The 22,517-nt window shown below is 44.2% G+C and overlaps 1 protein-coding gene across 5 annotated transcripts in view; it reads left to right on the forward strand.

Moving 5' to 3' along the window:
- PTPRF (protein tyrosine phosphatase receptor type F) overlaps window positions 1-22,517 on the forward strand; it is a 390,558-nt gene that overhangs the window by 277,657 nt on the left and 90,384 nt on the right. For all 5 annotated transcript variants that reach the window (XM_054210595.1, XM_054210596.1, XM_054210597.1 and 2 more), the window contains 2 exons: window positions 2,748-2,936; window positions 19,335-19,445. In XM_054210595.1, the coding sequence (XP_054066570.1) occupies window positions 2,748-2,936; window positions 19,335-19,445 (300 nt within the window). The remainder of the gene's footprint in view (window positions 1-2,747; window positions 2,937-19,334; window positions 19,446-22,517) is intronic.

The raw sequence follows: 22,517 nt of genomic DNA on the forward strand, positions 1-22,517 counted from the left end.
TTCTGTAGATGCAGGCATGCCAGCGCTGCTTGCTTGAGTTTTGGTGGTGATGTGGCCATAGCAGATAGGCAGGTTTCAGTCTCCAGGCGTGTGTGGGAGCTGGGCTGTACCAGTACCAATGCAAGCCCAGGGAACGTGCTGTGGCTCTGACTACACAGCATGCACTGGTTCTCTACTGCTGTCATTTGCCACTATAGTTTTGGGGCTTGTGTGCAGTTAAGAGGGAAAAGCCTGTGCACCACCTGAGCCTTGCACGCCTGCCTGTGCCTGTGTCCAGCTCAGCACAGGGAATGGGGGTCAACACATGGTGGTCACCTGTGCCCTCTGTGCAGGTGTTGAGTGCCCAGCATTCCCGTCTGGGCTCCATAATGGCTTGAGCTTGCAGGGGGTGCATGGTATGGGAGCGGAGCTGTATGTCTCTTTGGAGTCCAGAAAAGGTTTAATCTAAGATTTCTAGTATGGCGGAGGTGGCTTTGCTGCCAGGTCTTTGTAATCTCTCTGTTGTACCCAGTGAAGTCAAGGTTAGATTATATTCACAAACTGCTAATTTTGATTGCACCTCCAGTGCAGCAGGCTGGTCACATGCCTGTGGATCAGGCACTGTGAAGGATTTTCTGATCTCTGTCATGTCTGTGGGCAAAGGATCATTGTAGATGGGAAGAGATTTCTTGCACAAATGCTGGTTTCAGATTTGCTTTTAGCTGTGTGCTAAGCCTCCACACAGACTTTGGACGAAGTTAACTGGGTGATACTTAGCTCAGTGCATTCTTTGTAAAATCTTGAACAAACCGGAAAAGATTGTCAATGGTAATCATGGTGATTAGATCACTTTAGGGTTTCAGCCTCCCCAGAGTAAACATCTGCTTTCAATACCATAAATAGCAAGGTGCCACACTTTAGGAGGCAAACTTGGCCTTGATCCAAGGGAATGTCACTGTTTACCATTTTTCCTATGTATCTTCCTCTGGTTTTCAATCTACACCATGCTGTACTTCTGTGTATACCCTTCTTTAGTTTCTTTTCAGCCATGTAGGAGTATGCATTGTGGTTGCTCAGTATTGAGTGCTTCTGTTGCTTGTTATTGAATGCTAGCTCTGGTGTCATTCCAGTTAAGCTCTATGTACCTTTTGTCTTTGAAAATCAATGGAGAGCAAATTTAAAAAGCACTAGTTTTCATGGTACCTTTCATTTAAAAAAAAAATTCCATTTATGTTTGTTCACGGTGAGAGAGGTTTCTAGGGAGGCCGGTCTGGGAGACAAAATGTGGTTGTTGCTTTTAATAAGCATCAGGAACCCTTTTTTCCTTGGATGCTTCATAGACACTCTCATCTAAACAGAAAAACAGTATTTCAGGGCATTGTTTTGTTTACAGCAGATGTTGGCCTTGTGCTACAGTCTTGATTTGCAAACAAGTCTTGGGAATTCTCCTGAGATCTTAGAGAGAAATATGTAAAATTGGCCACCACGGGCTGTGTCTGTGCTGCCAGGTGTGGCAGTACAGGTAGAAGGAAGCACCTGAGGTGGCCTATTCCTGTTGGGAGTGAGGGGTATGGTTCCAGATGTGTGATGATAGCAGGAAAAATCAGATTGCAGCAAGTTCAGACTCCTTTGGGACTTGGGAAGATGCTGAGATCTTGTTTGTTTAAACACTGCAGTGAGCTGGGAGCCCTGCAGAATTGGATTTGCCAAAGAAGAAGATTTGCCTAAGTTCCCTTAAAACAAGGAAAAAAAGAAACATACTGAAAATAATTGAGTTTCTGGTGCTTTAAAGGCTTCTTAATGTTCTTCAAGTTCTTTTTTTCTACAAAAATATGTCCTTTTGATTGCAGTTCAGGCTTAGCAGAGTACAGTACATCTTGCCACAGAATGAGTAAATGAGCTCTGTTCTGCAGCTGCTATTGAATGACGATGTTGGAGCATGCCTTGGCTTATCAGTGAAGGCTGCCTAATGTATTCCACCCAGCCTACCTGAGCGCTCTGCAGCAGCAAACCCAATTAACTCTTTTCATACCTGCTGTATGAATGGTTTTAGCAGTTACAAGGGTGCTTTTTTTCATAGTATTTCAGTAAAGACATGCCAGAGCATGCACTGGTTGTTTCTTACACACCTCTGTTGCTCTGTGCAGCCCAGAAAATGCACCAGGAGCTTGCCACCGCACAGTCTGGTGAGGCGGCTCATGAGCAGAATGTGGCTCATTAGCTTTACATTCATTATTTTCTAAAAGCCTTCTGAATCAGATTTCGGGGCATGAGAAAGAGATTTACAGTCTATCCTACCAGTGTGACAGAATGTTCCTAGTCAAAAAAAGAGAAAATGGGCCTCTCTGGACCATTCTGAGGGGTTTTATTGTTTAGCTGTTGTTTTTCAGGATGCCTCAAACTATTTGGCTTTGTGTTTGTCTGTTATCTTCAACTGACTCCTCCCACAAAAAGGCAAATACCTGCTTTTACTGAATTATTAACAACAATAGATGGAGCTTACGTATCAATGAAAATTATGGACGTTTCCCAAGGCAGTTGATTTAAACGGAGTTAAATTTAGTGGAAGCTTCTATTGGTGTAATGAATGCTCATTATAGAGCCTAATGTGCTTTAAGGGCTTGAAAACCTTCTCAGTAGGGAAGTCAGGCTGCTGTTTTCCAGCAGAGGCACAGATGCTGTACCACGGCACTGCTGTCACTACAACCGTATCCTGTTGCTACCCCTGAACATTTCTCTTTAACCTTGTGTGTTTTTTCCTCTTGCAGAAGACCACCTCCCAGCTGGCTTCCCGACCATTGACATGGGCCCGCAGCTAAAGGTGGTGGAAAAGGCTCGCACAGCCACAATGCTCTGTGCTGCCAGCGGTAACCCTGATCCTGAAATCTCCTGGTTTAAGGACTTCCTGCCTGTTGACACTGCAACTAGCAATGGGCGAATCAAGCAGCTCCGCTCGGGTAAGGTAGCAAAGCAAGTAAGCCTTCCCTGCCTTCTCACTCTTTCTCCCTTTTCTCTATATTTGCTGCTATTATTTTTTCCCTGTGATGCTAAATGCAATTCAAAACCCAAATGTCAGTTTGATTTGAGCTTGTTTCTTTTGCAATACAAAAACAGTTTTGGAGATGTTCCTCTCTGGCAGGATACCGTGGCTTATTAAAAGGAGACTTTAGCGTGGACATGCCTTTTGGAACATCACCTGGATTCCTTCTTCGGTAGACCGTCTTGACATTGCCCAAATCCTTGGTAGGCTCAGACATTCCTCTACCAACTCAACACGCCTCAGATACTTTTAATGGGAGCACAGTGAAAATCACAGGACAGCAAAGCGCAGGACAATGAGATACTGGTTGAGATTTTACAATCGGTGGCCACGTACCACTTCACTCCTTACATAGACTCTGCAAGACAGTGCTCTGCTTTCTGTTGAGATCTTTATCATTCTTGCTATGTGTCACCACAAGAATAAAGAAAAAGCCAAGCAGCAGCAATTCTATGGATTTTGAAGGAAGGTGGACACAGTTTTGAAATACACCATTTCTTTTTTATTTTCTTGTTTGATAAGCCAAATACTAGCCTTTGAAATACAGACGGTTAGTCCTTGTGGGTGGCTGAGAATGCACTCATTTTAGCAAGTAACCCTTGTTTTTTTGCTGCACTGTTCTGTCTCCCAGGACTGTAAGGCCCATTAGAGAATTAAGGAAAATAAAACGTTACTTTATGCACTGTTAAAGTGCAGCTCCCCAGCGTGAATTGCAGTGGCTGTTTAACAATGCACAGCAACACTACACAGCAGTTTTAATCTGGGGGAAAAAAGCCCACAGTACCCTACAGGAAGTACAGAAGGGAACAGATCTGGAACAACTTTGGTCTAGGAAGGTCTCACACTTAAATAAGAGGCAGACTGCCTTGCCTGGCCATGATGTATCTCTGGGAACTCAAAAGCCATTTGTTATGAGTGCTGCTGCCAGGGCAACACCATCTTCCTCCTAGCAAGGTGAACGTCTTGACACATTTCCCCATAGCAGGAGCCCTCTGCAAAAATATGATGATGCTTGGATGATAAGAAGTAGGCTTGTACTTGGGGGAGTGGGTAATGAGACATCACTCTCATCAAAAATAGAACCCAGCCTGACACTCCTGATCCCACCTTGATGTACCAGTGAGCACTAATTATACTAATGCATTTATAGCTTATGAAATTTCCTGGTGACCTTTAGCTTATCTCCCCCACAACATGGTTTAATCTTGATCTGTTTGTGCTGAAAGAAAATATCACACTTGTTAATTATTCTGAGAAGCTTTAGGAAGCAGCAATAGGAAAGTGCACATGGATGTGTTTCACTTGATGGCTGACTAAATCAGCATCAGAAATTACCATAAATGAGCAGCAAGGCAGCTCCTGATGCACTTGCTGTACATTCTGCAGCCTCCTTTTCACAGGCACTTGGCTGCCTCTTTACCAGCTGCTTCACAAGTTGAGTGAGATAGAAAGTTTAAAAACAAACTAGTAAACCCTGTCACAGTGTCTAAGTTTTGCTTCCTATTCGCTGTTCTTGAGCAACATCTCAATTGAATATTTCACCTGGGATTCAAACTCTGGAGCTGGCTGCTTGCTGAAGACACAGTAATTACCAAGGGAGGTGTCAAGGGAACCTTTTAGAAATCAATGAGCAGCACACGTCCTCAGACTCGCAAAAGAAATTGATTAGCTCTCTAATGTAGTAAGGGAGGTTTCCACAGTTCAATGCAAACGACTTCCAAATATGAGCGAAGTTTTATTTTCAGGGACCTGGTGATAGGATGCCAGGGTTCACCAAGGCTCTGCTCCACCCTGGCATGAGTGAGTGGAGAGCAAAAAGTTGACCACTTCTCACGGGCCAGAGATTCAACCCTGCTCACATTTGTGGCTTTTTCCTATATTTGTAGTTGATATAAAGTAGGGCCCGCACTTTGAAGTGCCTGACTTACCTGACTGCAGTCACCCTGTGTGAGCAATGTGATGGGTTAGGCAGTCTCTGATCCATTCTGCAAGGTGCTAATTGAGCTCTCCAGCACCACACCATAGTGGGGCAGAGTTGTTTTTCAAAGAAGAGTATTTAAATAGATACCTCATTATATGGGAGAGTTTAATAGTTTGCAAAGTCTCTGCTCCATTAAGATCATATCTTACAGCCAGCCTGGCATATCTGCATGAATGTCAGTTTATACTATCTCAATCTAAATATACGCTCATTTAATTTCATTTAATTAAAACCCAATAAAAGCTAGACAGATGTAATATAGTTAAAATAGCTACAGCACGGTGTGAGCCCAATATTGCATATATAGAGTGTCTGACCTTCAGCGAGTACATAATATATTATTATTCAGTTGTACTAAATATAGGTCATAAAGGTCAAAGCAGCTTTGGAGTCTGACTTAGAGAAGGGGTTGAGGGATGATTTCATTTCTTCAGGTTCCTAATGTGGAATAAATAGCTAGAGGTAAAGAAGCAGCATGTTTGGGAAAGGTGCTCTCTTTTGACACTCACAGTTATGTGGGCTGGCAGTGCTCTGGGGGCTTCAGGCAGGTCTTTGAACTTGCATGCAGTCAGATCATGTGCCCAAGGGGGCTCCGAACATTAGTTTCTAGAGGTCTGTTCATCTTCTGTCAAGGTGCGAGAGAGTTTGTGGTTTAAAACAACCAAGCCGTCATCTTAGGCTTTTTTAACCCCAGACGACTGGTGTCTTTGTCAGGAGAAAATACAGAGTTTATAAATCTTCCCTGTGTCCTACTATCCCTCATTTACTAATTACATCTATATGTGTGTATATGCATTTTTCTCATTAAACCTTCTGACAGTTAGCATAACTCTGCATTTAGAGGGCTTTTTTTCCCCCTTTCTCCTCAACACATAGATCTTTCCTTCCGAGTAATCCTTAATGTTTTAAAGTCCGGCTCTTGGGTAGTTTTGCCAGTACGTGTTGGGCTAATTGCTCTAGAGATGAGAACACAAATAAATACAGGTTTTCATCTCCATTATCACAGATCAAGGCAAAAGCAAGGTCTCTGACTCATGATGGTTGTAGCAAAATTCTCCTTTGCTCTTCTTGCTAATACTTCCCACCTCTTGTGGAGAGGCTGCTTTTCTGCAAAGCAGTGACTCGGGACAACTCCCTGTTCTCCCCCAGGCTGTATGGCTTCAGTCATTGCCTCCCGGTCATTGACACAGGATCTAAGGCTGGCGGTAGGCTGGCAAACCTCCCCAGCATGCTAACTCATTTAAAACCTGTTTGGCTGAACTGATTTTAAAACTCTCTGGGCACTGTAGTATTGCGGGCGATGTATATATGAGTTCTGGCAGCAAGGGTCAGTGCTATACCTCTAACCGTGTTTTAAAATTAGTTGATGATGCGGGTGGAAGCTTTCTCAATATAGATCAGATTGTACTGATGCTTCCCAGTTCTTCCGGAAAGATTCTTGGATCGCAAGCTCCTGAAGACTTCAAAGCCACTCTGATGGTATTCATACTCTCAAAGCTTTTGGATGCTTCCTGTGAGTTTCATAGTTGAAGAATTGCTCTTTCACCTTGCTCTTCAGAAAACTTAAGAACAAAATGTCAAATTAGAATAAATAAATATTCTGAATGTTGACATACAGGTACCTTGGCCATGTAAGGAAACTCCAGAAATTCAGGGAGCCTTGTCATCTTTCATCTCATAAAGAACTTGGTCTCAGAAGAAGTACCACTCTCTGTTAATCACCATCAATTAACAGAGTTATGGAACCATGCCCTAGACCCTGGTGTGTCTTTCAGGCAATTAACTGCAAGTAAAGTGTTAGAGAGAGCTCTGCAGGTGACTTCAGTTACTCTGGAAAAGTGTAGGTGCCTCTAACAAAGAAGCAATGGGAGCCGACTCATCAGATCACCTTGCTGCATTTATGCTCTCAGATTTACCAGCAAGTATTTTCATTTTAGTCTTGATCCTATAGGTAGAACCACTACTTATTCGGAAATAAAAAGTGCACAGAACAAACTTGCAAAATGAGGTGGTGACTGTCCCTGTGAAATGGCAGTGATGACCATATCCTGCTTCACTGGTGATAGCCAGCAATCGGTACCCAGCAGAAGACATTCAGCTTCTGGCAAGAAACTGCTTTGAGTCTAGACATCAGGTGGGCGTCAACTTGGGACAAGATGTATAAGAACAGCCCCAAAAATCAGGATTGGGGAGTATTATCCAGAAGGATCAGGAAACCAGGACAAGGATGGATGCTTTCTCAGAAAGGACTGACTGGATGAGGGTTGAAGTAATATTGTGGCCAACCAGTTGGCAGCTGAAGTTTTATGTCCTGGAAGAACCAATACTACACACCTGGGAATTGCTGTGTGAGGCTCACACAGCAGTGGTGGTATCCACACATAACTCCCTCTTGCAACGGGTGGCAAACAGCCAGTCTTTTCTATAGTACTTTCACTTCTGAAAATAGTTTTCCCTAAAACCATGTCAGGAAATAGCTGAAAGCGCTGTTGGAGTTCTCTGGGATTCAGTGTTGCACTGCCCAGTTGCAGCCAGCAAGACCCTTGATTTCTCTGTTTGATGTTGCTTTGGAGTGACTTTTTGGACGTTTAGGTTGCTATAGGGAAGTGGTGTGATGATGAGTGCGGGGTGAGTTTGTCAGCACAGTGAAGTTTCTTCTCCAGCAAAGCCTCTCCTCCACACTGAAAAATACTGATGCAAATAATTCCATGGGATTTTCCAGTGTGTCACCCTTGCCTTGCTTTGGGCACCTGGCTGTGCGCTTCCAGTACACAGAGGATGTCAGGATCAGCATTCATTCCTGACTGAAGTGAATGTACAGGGCATTATTCAGTGTCTGTTATCATGAAGGGGAAATAAACTCTCCTTCCTTATGAGTGTTTCAAACCTTTTAAACCACACAAAGAACTGGGTTTGAAGTTTGATCTTGGGATGCCCTTTGTATAAAGCAGCCAGGTGATCACAAGACACAAGTTGGCCGCAATAACCATTCAACTGATGGCACTTCCATCACTTGATGGACTGTGTTATGTTGGCACTTTGTGGCCTTTGTGCTGTGATTTGGTCCCTTTGAGGCACACCCTGAAAGGACAACAGCCAGAGATGTGTTGTCATATGACATGAAGGGAACTTTTATTTCTTCTGGATGAGGAAATTTGGAGTCCAAGAGAAAAGCCTCATGCATTCTCCATAATGGTCTCCTCTGAGTGAATGTCTTAACTTTGCAAAGGTGAGAGAGACCCAGAACAAACACTGTGCTAAATACAGCGAGCCTCTGTGCTGCTCCCACAAGAGTTGTCTTACATTCGGAGGCCAGGAGGATTGGGATTTAATGCAGGAAAAAATGAGCTGGTCACACTTAAGTTTTAGGGAATCTGCTTCAAGTATGCAGTTGCTCCTAGACCTCTGTGTAGACAATTGCGTATTAGAGAAAGGGTTTAGCCTCTACAGGGAGTAGATTTAAAGATTTGCTGCAATCTTTTCAGTTCTAGGGCAGAACAACAAACCCTATTTCAGCCAGATGAGAGAGAAGGAAGTTCTGTTTTTTGCCCCTTGGGCTTGTGCTCAAAGTCATTGCACCATTCCCATGGGAAGTGACACACTGTGGTGATGCTTTTCTTAACTCTGAGAATTGTGGAAAGGGATGGGGGGGTGGATGGGGCGGGGGGCCGGGAAGAGGGAGGAGAGCGGGACAGGAGGAGGGAGGCCCTAGACCAAACAGAACAAAAATATCACTTGGCAAACTTTCCAAACAGGCAAAGAGAAATAACCCTGTTTTCCATGGCTGTGCTATTCCATGCGAGTATCTCTGGGTATATCTGTTCTGTCAAGGGTAGCGGTAGTTACTGAGATAGATAAATAAGCAGCAGATTTATTATTGCAAGAGAGAGATTACCCACAACTTCAGTGCTGCAGGATCTTGCCTGATGCTTCAGTCATCTGTGGATAGAAAGCGTCAGAAAAATATAACCAGACATAAAGTTAAAATGGGGTAATGTCATCTTGGCAGAGGAAAATGCTGAAAAGAATAGTTTGAATTGCTGCTCCTGCTTAGAGAAAGGACTCTGCCTTAAGGAAGGGTAGTTAGGAAAGAAAAAGAATAAGTATAAATATTGTAATTACTTTTAAAGAGGCAGGTTAAACATGCTTAAAATATGCCTTCTTTGTATTTACAGAAATTCTTTTCTGTCTTTCTTTCCCATTGAGTGATCATTGTTGTGGATAATGGAATGAGCTGTAAATCTGAGATACACGACACTCTTGTATGCATACTGGTATTTATTAATCAATACACTGAACATGATTTGACACACTGTGTCCTGTTTAACCCTGTTTTTCTGTCTGTTTAAACTCCTCAGTTTTCTTTGGTAAGTGCTTGGTATTCAGATCCTACAAATCTGCATAAAACCAACACATACCATGAACTGCCTACAGATTCGATCTGCATGAATCTCTCCCTTATACTAACAGCCTTCATATGTGCAAAATAAGACCAAGGGGACAAAAGTGGGGATTTAGAAGGGTTCCCTGCCAATTTGCCTAGCTGGAGCATCTCCCCTTCAGTCATGCTTCGTTACTGATTGTACGCTGAACTCAAGACACTGACCACTTGCTAAACACATTGACCTCATAAAACAAGCCTTTATAGATCGTTGCAACAGGAAAACTGAACCTCACTCCCAGAGAAGCCCTCCTTATAAGATACTCTTCATTATAGCATGTAAAATTCTCTCTAGTGCCTTATAAAGAGGGTAGGGATTCCTTTCACCAGCCAACATCCAAATTAGGCAGAAACAACAGAGGTCTGGCTAGTGTGCCATTGTTACATTACCAGAAACTACTTTGTTTCGGAATATTTCTGTATGTAAAGTTAATTCTGCATGACACTGATTTCTTTGCCGGAGGGAACCTGATGCAAGGGTTATGCGATTGCGGAGAATCGCTCAAAACTGATTTGTTACACTCTCCCCTTAGTTTAATTTCTTTAAGCGAGCAGATTTTGTCCCACTGGTCATTCTAACCTCAAAGCAATATTGCACCTAGCGCCCGCAACCATGCGCTTTCCACCCCTCCTGCCCAGCACAGTCACGGTCACACAGCCCCCAGGACACCCCCTCCCTGTTCTGTATGAGGAATGAAGGGGCGCTGCACCATCTTCCCAACGTGTCCTCCATCTCAACTGCTTGAACAGTGGGGTTGGGTGAATGCAAGTGGTGAGGCCAGCCAGCAATGCCACCTCGGCAGCTTAGTTCGGCCCCCGTTCATGAGGGTGGTGGCTTCAATGGCAAGATGCAGGGCTGGATGCTGCACTCCTGGAAGCGATGAGCTTTACTAACCTCCTGAGAGTGTCACTCTGACTTTTATTGCACATCAGTTTCTTTTTGTTTATTCCTGTCGCGCTAATACAAATTCTAGCTTTAAAAAAACTTTCTGCTTTTTAGTTATAATTTTCTTCCTTTCCTCTTTGTACTAATGCTTCTCTCTAATCTTATTTGCATTCAAATTACCTCACCAGGTGGTACACCGATCAGAGGTAAGAATGCTGAAATGTGCCTCCAGTTGTCACGTCACTCCATCTCCTGTCTGCCTTGTCCCTTCTCCTCTGGTGTTTCTCATCTCCAGCTTTTACTCTCAGCCCTAACTCTGCCAGCGCTCTTGCTCATCTGCACTCTCCCACTAGTGTGTTTATTTTGGTTGGTTTTTAGCGTGATTTCTTGTAGACTCATCCATTGCGATTTTGCACTGTTGAAAGGGGGTTATTCAACGGAAAGTTTGCAAACTGGAAGATGGTCCCTGGCCTCAGCCACATGAGGGTTGATGTCTCCTGCAGCTCCTGCAAGTCTCTGAACTTCTCGCGCAGTTGTGGCCTCTGAGGTTTTGTGTCTAGGGAGTTTTAGATGGATTGCTTTGGTGTAAGTGTAAGGAGGTAACATTTTCACAAGAGAACGGTCAAATTCTTCTCTGCTGCTGCTGACGGGCATGAAACTATAATCAGAAGGAGATAAATTCTTGAATGTTTGAGCAAATCTGGCTCTGGGATAAGGAGCACTTTTGTTTGTGTTCCTCATGTTTGCCTTTCAAGTGTGCTAACCCTCTAATGTTGCGGCAGAGCAGAGAACCGCTGCCCCAGACCCCCCTTTCTGAGCTGGACATGCTAGTGTTCCTTTGCGGCACAAAGATTTGTTTTAAATAGATGAATCATAAGCACATCTGGCTGCTTTAAGCCTTCATTAATTATACTCACCCCTGGTTTGACAGCCCAGTGTGCGCACTCCCTGGCTAGTTTTCACAGCCTGTATGCACCAGTAATGACTTTCCAATTGGAGTGTTGTCTTTTCTAGCCTAAACACTCAAAGCTGTCCCTTTAGATTAACTTTAGCGTGTTAATCAGCGTTACATGCTAAGGCCCTTCTGAATTCTCTTGTGATTTTGGTTACCCCTGTTGACTGACCCCTGGATTTCTCGACAGAATGACTACCACCTACAAATCAACACGACCTCATTCGTTCAGTTTTCCCCCTTCTCCCCTTTCCTCCCCCTTTTTCCTGAGTCACTGCTGGAAGTTAATAATCTGACTCTTTGGAACTGGTTCTGTTGCTGGGGGTTAATGTTTTCAGCTCCTGTTAAGTGAGTTTAGAATAAATGTGAATTGCCGTTTGATGCGTATTTGCATTAAGTTGCCTCGGTAGCAAATCTGGGTCAGGGAAAAAGACTGCAAACCTTATTTTGATATGAATGGGCTTATATATCTGTCATTCCTCGCTTTGGAACGCTGGATTGACAGCTGTGATGTTACAAGCTCCTTAAACTATTTCTTCATCTCCTATTTCTACTGCAAATCCTAAAATGAAATGACAGATTGAATGCTAACTAGCCGAGCACTCTGAGCTGCCAGCCGTGCACGCCAAGCGCGCAGCCATCCCGGGGCCTCCCTGCGCGCTCGCTGCGCGCCTGCCGCCCTGTCTGATGACATTAGTGACTCAGCACCAGAACCGCGTGGATGCTCCATACGTCCTGCTTGGGAACCGAACACATTTCTGTGAAAAGAACCATCCATCTCATGAAACATAAGTTCCCCGCACCCCCACCCCTCTTCCCACCCCTGTTTGAGTCCCGATGAGGTATTTTAAGAATGTTCTTGACATTATTTAAAATATATGTGTCCTGTTTGAATGTCAAAGATGACATTTCTATGAGAGCAAACAGAAGCCACATGCTGCTCTCTGGCTTCTCCCAGAGGATTTCTGTCAGCCTAATGCCTTTTATTTAAAACGGAGGTCATTGAATTTCTAAAGATAACGACAGATTAGATGAAAGTGCTTTTATGATGGTGAGGTTGTGTCCATGTAGAAGTGACTGTTCTGCCATGTTCTATACCCAGCTGCACTCTTGTTCCTCATTAAGGTAAGTTTGATGCTTTGGAATCCATTAATTTGGTCTGAAAGGAAGGGTGAACTAATGACTCTTAACAAACCCTTTTGGTACTAATGTTTGGGGGGGGAGGGGTGGTTTAAGTTTGATTTAATTGCTGCTGTGACTGTGTTGCTAGGAGTTGTGTGTCTGGAGTATTTGGGAGGTTCGAGCATTACCCAAGGCCTTTGTGCCGGAGCAGCAGAGAACCCACTCACAGGGAGCAGTGTGTGGTTAGAGAGAGGGTGACCTGAGAAATTCTACCATGCGCCCCTGCAAACAGGAGGAGATTTTTCTCTCTAAAACACCTCGTTTGACCTTATCCCCACATATTTAGTCCCTTCTGTCCAAGACATCTCTGGCTTCCCTGAAATGGGAGGAGCTCCCATCTATAATTCAGCATCTCAGTTTGTAGCTTTGCACTTTACCCCTCCAGGACTGCCCCAGATAATAATTTAATCTTGAAATCCCTATTTGTTCATCAGAAAGACATGGAGCTGGCAGGTGCCCATCAGATTAGGCAATAGCTAGCTTCTTAAGGTGACACACAGATACTATCAGCAAGTCCATGTTTAAGCAAGTTCTGCCTCATTCGTATTTTCAAAGTAGACTATAAGATGCTCATTTCCAGCATTTCTCTGTAATTGAACTCACTCAACCTTTTGTGAAACCTGGCTGCATTTTCCTGCCACAGGCTGTAAGACAGAGCAGAGCACTGTTGTGTTTCTGGTGGGTGCTGGAGTGAACAGGCCTTAGATCGGATGCACACGAGGAGGTAAAGAAATATCCTCATCGCAGGCGTTTTTCCTCTCCAGTCAGATTTATTGGTTACTTTTCTGTCACCACAGGAAATATCTGAGCTTCCTATACATAAGAGCATTTCTTCCCTGCAGAGGTCTGTCTGAATTAACTTTAGATCAGCTCACTTGGGTGTCAGAAGCTGTCTGTCTGAGAAGCCAGGTAAACACCCACACCGATTTCTGTATAGCTGCAGCTAAACCTTTTTCAGTCCCGAGCAAACTGGTTTAAATATAGCTCCAGTATTTCGACACTGTCCTGTGAGCTGGAGCGTAAAGCTATCCAAGGAGATTAGAGGAAGCTAAAAGAATTTTGCTGTCTCTTTTTGAGCACGTGTTTGTACATTTGATTGCACTTTGTATATGATAGGATTTTTTTTCTTGTTTCTTGAGCTTTTCCAGCCACCAAACAAAAAAGCAAAAGGAAAACAATTTAGAAGTGAGAAGATATGCTTGCAGGAGCAGTGTCCGGGGGAGGTTGGGTGGGGTAGTGCCTGGAAATGTTTGTAATGCCATGTTTCTTACTGTCAGGATTCAGATTGACTCATGTCCCTTTAGAAGAGGGAACACAGAGGTGCGACTGTGCGTTTGATAGTGCTGTAGTTTTGCTTCTGACGCAGAGTCCTGTACCTGCTGGCGAGAGATCAGGAGAGCATCCTGAAACGCTTCTGTCTTAGAGCAGACCTCGTGCTGCTGAGCATGTTGGGTCTCCTCTCCTCCCTCTCTGCCCAAGTCCAGCTCAGTGGCAGCAGTCAGGTGCTGTCTGCAGCGGCCGATGGTGCACAGGAGAGCGATTTCTCAGCAGCGCTGCCATCCAGAGCAGGCCCCTTGCATGCCAATCACCAGCCTCTCAGGCATAATGACTGTAATGAACACTAACAATGCAAATATATTTATGGTTATCTCGTTTTGCATAATTGGCAGTGTTGATGGCTGGTGAAGGCTAGGTGCAGTCCTCTGTAACAGCTGGGAGATCCTGCTGTTATAAATTTAAAAAAAAAGTGAATATGGGAAATGCTTATTTTCATTATTAGTGACTCTTGCGTGTGTTTAGTGTCTTTCGCTTTTTCACAGCTCCCACAGCAAGTGTTGGTTATCTTGGGCAGCAGCCAGGGTGTGAAAGTCCGTCCCCCTTGTTGTCAGGGCTTCACAGTGTCTCTTTCTCCACCATATTCACACTTACGTGTGAATATGTCCTTGTTTGGTCTGGGCTTGCCTCTGGCCCTGCTCCACAGCTCCACGGATTTTTTGAGGAGGATTGTCCTTGTCTGGGAGGGAATTTTTAGCAGAAGGGGGACTGGGACCCACACCTGAGCACTGGCTGAAGGGATGACCAAGAATACTGCTTCAGGAAAAGTCAGGCAGTGTTTCTGTGGAGGAAGCTGGTGGGGGGCAGAGGGAAAGAGAAGGGAGGGGTTTGGGGTATTCACGTCCTCTAGTGTGCAGGGCGGGCAAAATTTACCTCTTCCCTAAGAAGGAAGGGCCCTGGTCAGGTAGCTGGGTTCATTAACATTTGCACTACAAGTCTTTTCCTTAGATGAGTGCTGTGACTGCAGTCTGGTTCCCCTGACTCCTGGATACTTATGGGAGCATTTCATTCCATGTATAATTTTATAACCAGGGCAAAAGGTCAGTCTCCATCTCTGAGATGGAGGGGGGGCTGAAGCTGTGAATTCCCTGGTAGAGAAATAGAGCTGCTCCTACTGCTGGGGACAGAACTCGAACCTGAATAGATATGGAAGAGTGTTGCCCCAAGAGTTGCTGTGTTTAGTTCCGGGCAGTGCTCTCTGGGAGAAGATGAGCTACAGAGCAGGATTTCAGAGAGATCAATTTGTATGGCAGCTCGGAGCTTTTTACATTTGGTTTGTCACCTGCAGGAGAGAGTGACGAGCCCTCCATGGCACAACAGTACCCCGTGCTGCCAAGAAGCAGCCCTTATCAGGATCTGCCTTCCCCATGCTCTCTCTGTGCAGTGCACTTTTTAAATGCTTCTTTTAACCACTGTCACTGCAACTAATGATTCTGCCTAAGCACAAGTATATTTGAATAGATAAGTATCTTGGAGAGCCGCTAACAGGGCTGCTGTCTGTGCCCAAGTTTTAAAGAGCAAAAGAAAAAAACTAGGAGAGGAGGGAAAGGACTGGCAAGGAGATACCAGCGCAGAGTAAAGAACCTATAAGGGATGCTTGTCAGTCAGCAGAGCCTGCTCCTGCCCACAGCCCCAGAAAGCTCTGCCTTGTCACCATTCTCCCTGGCGCTGGAGAGCAGCCAGGGGTTTTTCTGAGGAGCTGTCAGCTCTCTGATAAGCTGAGATGTGTTACCGGGAACAGATCTGAGCCTCAAGTGAGATCGACGTGACATCGCAACATGGTGAGGAATGGCTGCCCCTCTTCTGCTGGAGCCCACTGTGGTTGAGGAGACAGGGGAGGTCGAGTGGTGCTCAGGAGGGAGAGGTTTCTCTCTGATGTGCACATACCACTGCAGAGCTCCCAAACAAGCTGTTCACTGCTCCTCTCTGTACACATACGCACATCCTGTAGTAGACGGTCCTCATGCACCCACTGAAGCCGTGCTATCTGATTGCACATTAGGACTCAGCCTTGCAAATGAGAACAAGGCACCTGGCACTGGAGCACCCGAGGAGTCCATATGAGGAGTCTGCAGTAACATCCTGCGTGAATAAGACCTTACTCAGCAACTTGTGCAACATAAATCCCAAAGTAATGAATAAAAGTAAATCAGCCTTCCTAGCCCTGGTTTGCAGAGGCGCAGAAGATTGCAAGATGAGATGTTGACAGGGCTAGGAATAGAAATCAGGTCCTTTGCACTTGTCAAAGCAAAGAATTCACTGCTCTTTTGAGGGTTTTTGGATGCAGCTTCCATGAATTTCAGGGAAATGAGCTACTTGGGACTCTGTTTTTCCTTTCTTGTAGTTCCTTGTGTCCTGTCCAGCCTAGACTTGAACCCTCCAAGAGATGAAGCTATTGCCTTTCTTAGGGATGACTGAACTAGGGCCTGGAGCATTTTACACTTGGGATTTTTTTCCCAAGCCTCAGATGCATTTATGTTTCCAGCTTTCTGATCCCAGCAATGTCTGAGCTTCTTAACTTTATTCATAAATCTCTGTATCCTGAGATACCCTGCACTCTCCTGTATCTATGATTTAGTTGTAGGTTGTCCTTCAGGAAAAGCCCTATAGTCCTGCTGACTGCCATCAGTTTACCATGATCCTTCCTCTCTCTGCTAGCTGTCAGCTATACTGGGGGATCTTTACGTTTGTCTAATGATGATTAATTGCAGTAACTGATTTCTTTCTGGTTCAGTTGAGAGTTTTACATTAACTTCCTTCGGCTTTCTGGGTTTTCTCTTGCTCCTGACGTGCCGCAGTTTGAATAGTCGTGCCAACCCAGACAAAACCAGAATCCCTTGCCCGATGTCCCTGAACAGTCTGTAGGAAGTTGCATGTTTATAGTATGATTCTAGAAATTGGTCCATACTGGCTGCAGAACTGGCAGGCAATAATAGCATGTAATCTGCAACTCCCCTCTGCCTTCATTTTCTTCATCCTCTTATGTTTTCCTCTTCTCTCTCCAGCACTGGCGTTGAGGTCCCTAGGGATAAAAAATAGTTTGACCAACCAACATTTAAGAGGCATGGTGATCGCAAGTGGAAAAAGTATAAATACCAGTGATATGTATTAAATGGCTAAAAGGGGCATATAAACAGGTACGGGTTCATGGTAGAATTATCTAGGGATCTTACTTTTCTTCCAGACAGACACCACTGCCTGTCACCTGAAGCTGGCTCTGCTTTCGGCCCTATTTAACTACAGGCTAAATCAGAGAGAGGCACTTCCTCAGGGTGATGACATCCACTCTTTTTTGTTGGATTTTTTTTTTTTTTTTAAGTTTGGGTATGTTTTGCAGCAAACAGCTTTTTCCAACCAAGCCTGATGCAAGCACTGAGAATGAAATCTGCAGCACATAAGTAATGAGGAGAAATTAAGAAGGCAATAGTATATGGTGAGTTCCAGGAAAATCTTCCTGACAGAGAGCATAACTAGGCTGTGGCATAAATTCCTTGAGGAAGTGGTGAAAAACCTATCACTCAGCACATTTAAAATGGGATTGGACAGAACACAAGTACATTTACAACAGGGAGCAATGCTGCCCTGGCCCCCAGGGATGCACGAGATAACCTAATAGGTCTTTTCCATTTCTAGATTCTCTGATTCTCTGTGTGTTATCAATGCTGGGAAGCTTTCCTCCTGCTCCACTGCCTGTCATGCTGCTGTCTGCTGGAAGATGTTTTTCCCAGACAGCATGTAGAAATTCAGTGTTCTCCCTGAATTAAGCAGCGGTGCTCTGTAGGCTTTGGCCTGTGGGTGTCCAGGGAGTGCCATGGCTAGGGAAAGCTGGCAGCTCCTTTTGTTAGTAGGAGGAAAGACTTCTGCAAACAAGCTTTCTCTGTCTAGCTGAAGCCTCATTTCCAGCACTAATGCAACAATAGGGAGGGCTCTGTACATCATTTTTATTATATGGCAGAACCCAGGGAAGTTCATTTTTCCCCATGACATATAGACTTATGCTACAGTCTCAATTTATCCTTCTAAATAATGTAGGTGGCAGTGGTTGATTCACATTAGTTTTTCTTCTGTTCTGATGATATGAAAAACTGAGTTTGACCTCTGCAGCTTGAACCAGCAAGAAGGGAGAAGGCAATTTCACCAGCTATTCTCAGTGCCGCTCTCAGTGGTCGTTTTGAACCGTGGCAGGCAGAAATGAGTTCAGATCCTTACAAGCAAAGGGGTTAATGTTTTCTTTTAGTTCAGTATATGGTTTGTGAAAAGAGTTCCCTTCTTACAGGCAATCCTAACCAGCAGAATCTGAGCACTTGGAGGCACTTTAAAAATTATTTGCACATTGCCTGGGGGAAGCAGGCTGAGCACCAGCCGCTCCAGTGTCTGGCCAACGGCCGTTCGCTCCTGTGGTGCCAGCTTGCTGTCGTATGCATCCTGCTTCTTTCTTTCTCTGCATCTCTGTCTTTTATTCTGCATATGGGACCCAGTTTGGGGAGTTTAGGTGTGACCAGTTTTGCAGTCATCTATGCTAGGCAAGAAGCTGGATGAAGGACCAGCCTGCCAAGCCAAGTGGTGCTGGAGACCAGCGTAATAGGCTGAGATGAGAGAAAACCACATCAGACCAGCGCTCGCTTCCACGTCATGGGCACTGCACAGGTTCCCCATGTAAATTGCTACTCTCTGTGCTCTGGTGGTTATTCCAGTTCTTTAGATGTGCCCCTCGTGCATCTCGCACTTTGGCGATGGGATCAGATCGCGTCCCAAGGACCTGCAGTCCGGGCTAAGCGGCTATTCCTGACCCAAAGCTGGAGGAGCAGGCACTGCCAGGACAAAGGAGGGTGGCTTTCACGTGAGCGCCGTGTGGCAAAATGGGTGGATTGCATTGGTGTATATCTTTGATGTCTCAGACCGAGTTTCTAATCTTTTTGTATCATGTATAATGAAACCTGAAAGGATGAGGAGATCACTGATGTGGAGAAAGCTGACAAAAGGCGAAGTGTTTTCTCAAAAGGGGCTGTCTGTTGGAAGGAGGGGTGCTGAGGTGGGCGAGATGGGAATCTGCCAGTTTCTGCAGGAAGGTTGCAATTTGTTGAGCATTTGCTAGGCTTTGCGTGCATCAGATAAGAAACAAACAGCTACAGTTAGTGTGCTTTGTGCTTGGCTGTTTTGATTAAAGGCTTATTAAAGGTCCTTTTATTAGCCAGGAATCCCATACAAAGCTGTAATTAATATGTGTGTATGTGTATGTTTTTTTCCTTTATTGAAGCAATGAATATAAGTGGTTGGGGTGGTTGGAAATACATCAGTAACTGGTTCCCTGTACATTAAAAAAATAACAATAATCAATTTCACAATCTTCTAACAGCAAACTGGGTACCTTTTGGCTGCATGCTGGTACCCTGTGGGTCCAGGGAACAACATCACAATATATCTATCCAGGAAGATGCTTTAAAAGCGTGGGGCATGGCCTTCCTTTTCGGAGACTGGCTGTTCACTTACCAGATTTGCCATGACCTGAATTGTCTGTGTCATCTTGTTTGTGTACAGGAGCTCTGCAAATAGAGAACAGCGAGGAGTCAGACCAAGGCAAATATGAATGTGTTGCAACCAACAGCGCAGGAACCCGCTACTCTGCCCCAGCGAACCTTTATGTTCGAGGTAAGAGAAGCTTCCACCCAAGGAGATCACTCTCCTCCTGCCCAAAAGGCTCCATGGCTTTCAGTGAAAGAGTATGTTCCCTGTCTTAGTGCCCTGATCGCACTTTGTGGTTTGTGTCACATGGCCTTTTGCTCAAAAAATGGCAAGATCTTTGATCCACATTGGGTTTGACTCACATTTGTTTCTGGAAATCTGTTTCTGCTGTTTATATGGTGTTATGTAAAATGCTGGAATATGGGCAGAATTGGAATTTCTTTCTCCCTTGAACTCCTTAACTTTGTGTCATAGTTATTTTAATTGGGTACTTAATCCTCTTAGTATAAACTGACCTTTGGTGGAGTAGTTTAAAACCAGTCATACTCTAATGAGCGAGAGGTGCTCAGCTATAGGTGAGCTGATATTTAGGCCTCTGCTGTGGAATGTGTATCTTTAAAAACTGAACAGCTTTTTGGAGTTGTCCTAATCCATTTTATATGCATCAGTGATTGAGCCTCTGGGTATTAATGGCTCACACTGGGAACCTGCTGGAAATTAGCCGCAATTCATGTAAAGTGATTTTTCTAATGGTTATGCTATGTTGCCGATTTAAAACTGTTTTCAACGTACCAGAATAACTAGGTTTTACATTAGGATAGTCTCTCTCTCTTTCTCTACATTAAAGATGTTTGAGTTATCTTGGAGAGGAGCAAGGGCTAAATTCCCTGTACACTTTCCATTAATTTCAGCAAGAAAAAAATGTGCTGCTTCATATGACACTGTATAACCAGAGCCACTGGTCAGGAACCAGCTGGGAAATGAAGTTATGGATTTTCCCAAGAAGAGAAAGAAGATTCTTGTGCTGCTGCAACCCATTGTTTCTTAGGAAGTTAGAACCAGATTTTATTTCCACTTAGTAAATCAACTGTCTAATAATAAAATCTCATCTTCATTTCTTCCTTCCTCTCTTTTGAAGAAAGAAAATACAATCTTAAAGCTGTACATTGGTTAGTATGGAAAGAGGACATGAGAATGATTAAGTCTTCACATGCTGTGTGTTTGCTTCTAGGGGTGGCTTCTGGCATTGTTTTCTTTGCTTCTTCTGGGGGACGGCTTTTTTATTTTGCAGTGTAATTTGGATTATAAGAGTCTTTGGAAGACTGAAGTATCCAATTAAGCATATTCAGAAGATGAAGCTATATCTATGCAGTGGAATCACTCATTTCACTCTCACGATGTAATTATGGATGATTTTGAACTCCCTGTGTTCTTTTAAGTTCATTTTTCAGGCAAGCTGTGCTAAAACTCATCTGGGATTGTCACTTTGCACTCTGAGGGGAAGGATCCTAGTTACCAGGCTGGCTGTTGTTGCTTAGGTTTGTGTGGATACACAGCCATTTTGCTGCCGTATTTGGGATGCTTTTGCTTCCTGTGACATGCTCAGAGTCTCAGTGTTCTGAGGCACAGGAGCTTCAAGAGGTAGAAAAACCTCCTCTTAACACTTTCTGATTTCTTACTAATGAACACTCTTTATTTAGCAAGTGAATCCTGTAGGACTGAGAAGTGTACTGAATTTTACACTTGGCTTGCTGCTCAGCAAGGTTCATCTGTCCTGTTTGGGCTGGGCACGGGCCGTGGATGGTCTGCACATGTGAGAGGATCCTGACGTTCACCGAAGCAAACATGTTCTTAGACATATGCTTTGCTGTTAACTGTCATTTTCTTACACATAAATTTTTGCAAGAAGCCTTTTTATTGCACATAATCTTTACAGTGTTAGTCTCCAACCTGTGTGATCCTGATAAAGTCCTGCTGTATATTTAAGACAGGATACCCCATAAATTATTACCAGATGAAATTCACTGTGTGTACTAGGTCGTAGATGGTATTTGTGCTTACAGTTTCTGATAGCAAATATTTTGCATAAAAAATACCATATTGTTACTATACTAGTTAATGACTTCAAAAAGTCAAATCAAGAATGGTATTTTATTTCTGTAGCAAGCAAGGAAAAAATGAAAATATTTTTCTGGGATGCAGAATAAAAGAACCCCTGTTTTTTTCTTCTTGCAATAGTCCTACAGTGTTGTCATTAGGCAGATCAGTGACTTCTAGTAGGGTCTTCAGGAAGTGCCTGCATCTTTACTATAGAAGACATTAATTAATGCTAAATTACAGGTGAAATTGTGTCAGCTGCACCGCCACTGCATGGTGGTTTCATAATGATTGACCTCATTGCAGTGAATACCCAAGAAGTTGTCCACTTTCTCAGTAAGCGTGGTGGAGCACTGAGCAGCAGTACTAATTTCCACCCTGTGTAGTTCTCGGGACTGCTTGTGCCTGTTCTCATTTACAGCCTGTTGTTTTTTTAATAGTTCAAATGTTTGTTTGTCTCTTGACTCTTGAGGTTTATATTTTTGATCATGTCCTCCCCTTTCCTAGCCTCCCAGGTAATCCTCTGTGGGTGTACTGTGTTAGAAAGCACAGTCTCATTAGCATCTTTATCATAATTTTCAGTCTAACAAAGGAAGATACTGGGTGCTGAGAAAGAATATCCAGGCACTGCTCAGGGCTTCCTATGTCAATGAAAGAACAGGAGGAGGAAGGAGCAGGCTACACCAGCGTCTTTTCTCTGTGAATCCTTTAGAGTTGGCACTTATGCACAGATGGACTTCATTAAAAGTTAAAACATTTCCACACCAGGGATTTGTAAAGGAAAATGGATGCATTTTCCTTGAAGCTATTATTTTCATCTTACTAAGTGTGCTGGAAAGCAACCCTCATAAGCCTTCTGCTTCTGGACTGACAGGTCTATCTGTCTGCTGCTGCAGAGCTGGGATGGGGCTGGGGACCAGCGCTGGGAGCTGACTGCCTCCCACTGCTGTGCTTCAGGTTGGTTGCGCATGGAGGGTTGCAGACAACATCCAGACCATCAGAGGAGCAAGAACAGAGTGAAAGCAAGAGCAGGGAGCATGCCAGGGTAAGGTGGCTATCTGGGGCATGGCAGGGACTTCGAAGGGGCCACAGTGGCATATTCCTGTCTTGCCCTGTCAGCACAAGCATGCTTGCCAGTGCTGATCTGGATGTTGTCACTCC

The sequence above is a fragment of the Rissa tridactyla genome, chromosome 8 (assembly GCF_028500815.1).
Source record: "Rissa tridactyla isolate bRisTri1 chromosome 8, bRisTri1.patW.cur.20221130, whole genome shotgun sequence".
NCBI classification, from domain to species: domain Eukaryota; kingdom Metazoa; phylum Chordata; class Aves; order Charadriiformes; family Laridae; genus Rissa; species Rissa tridactyla.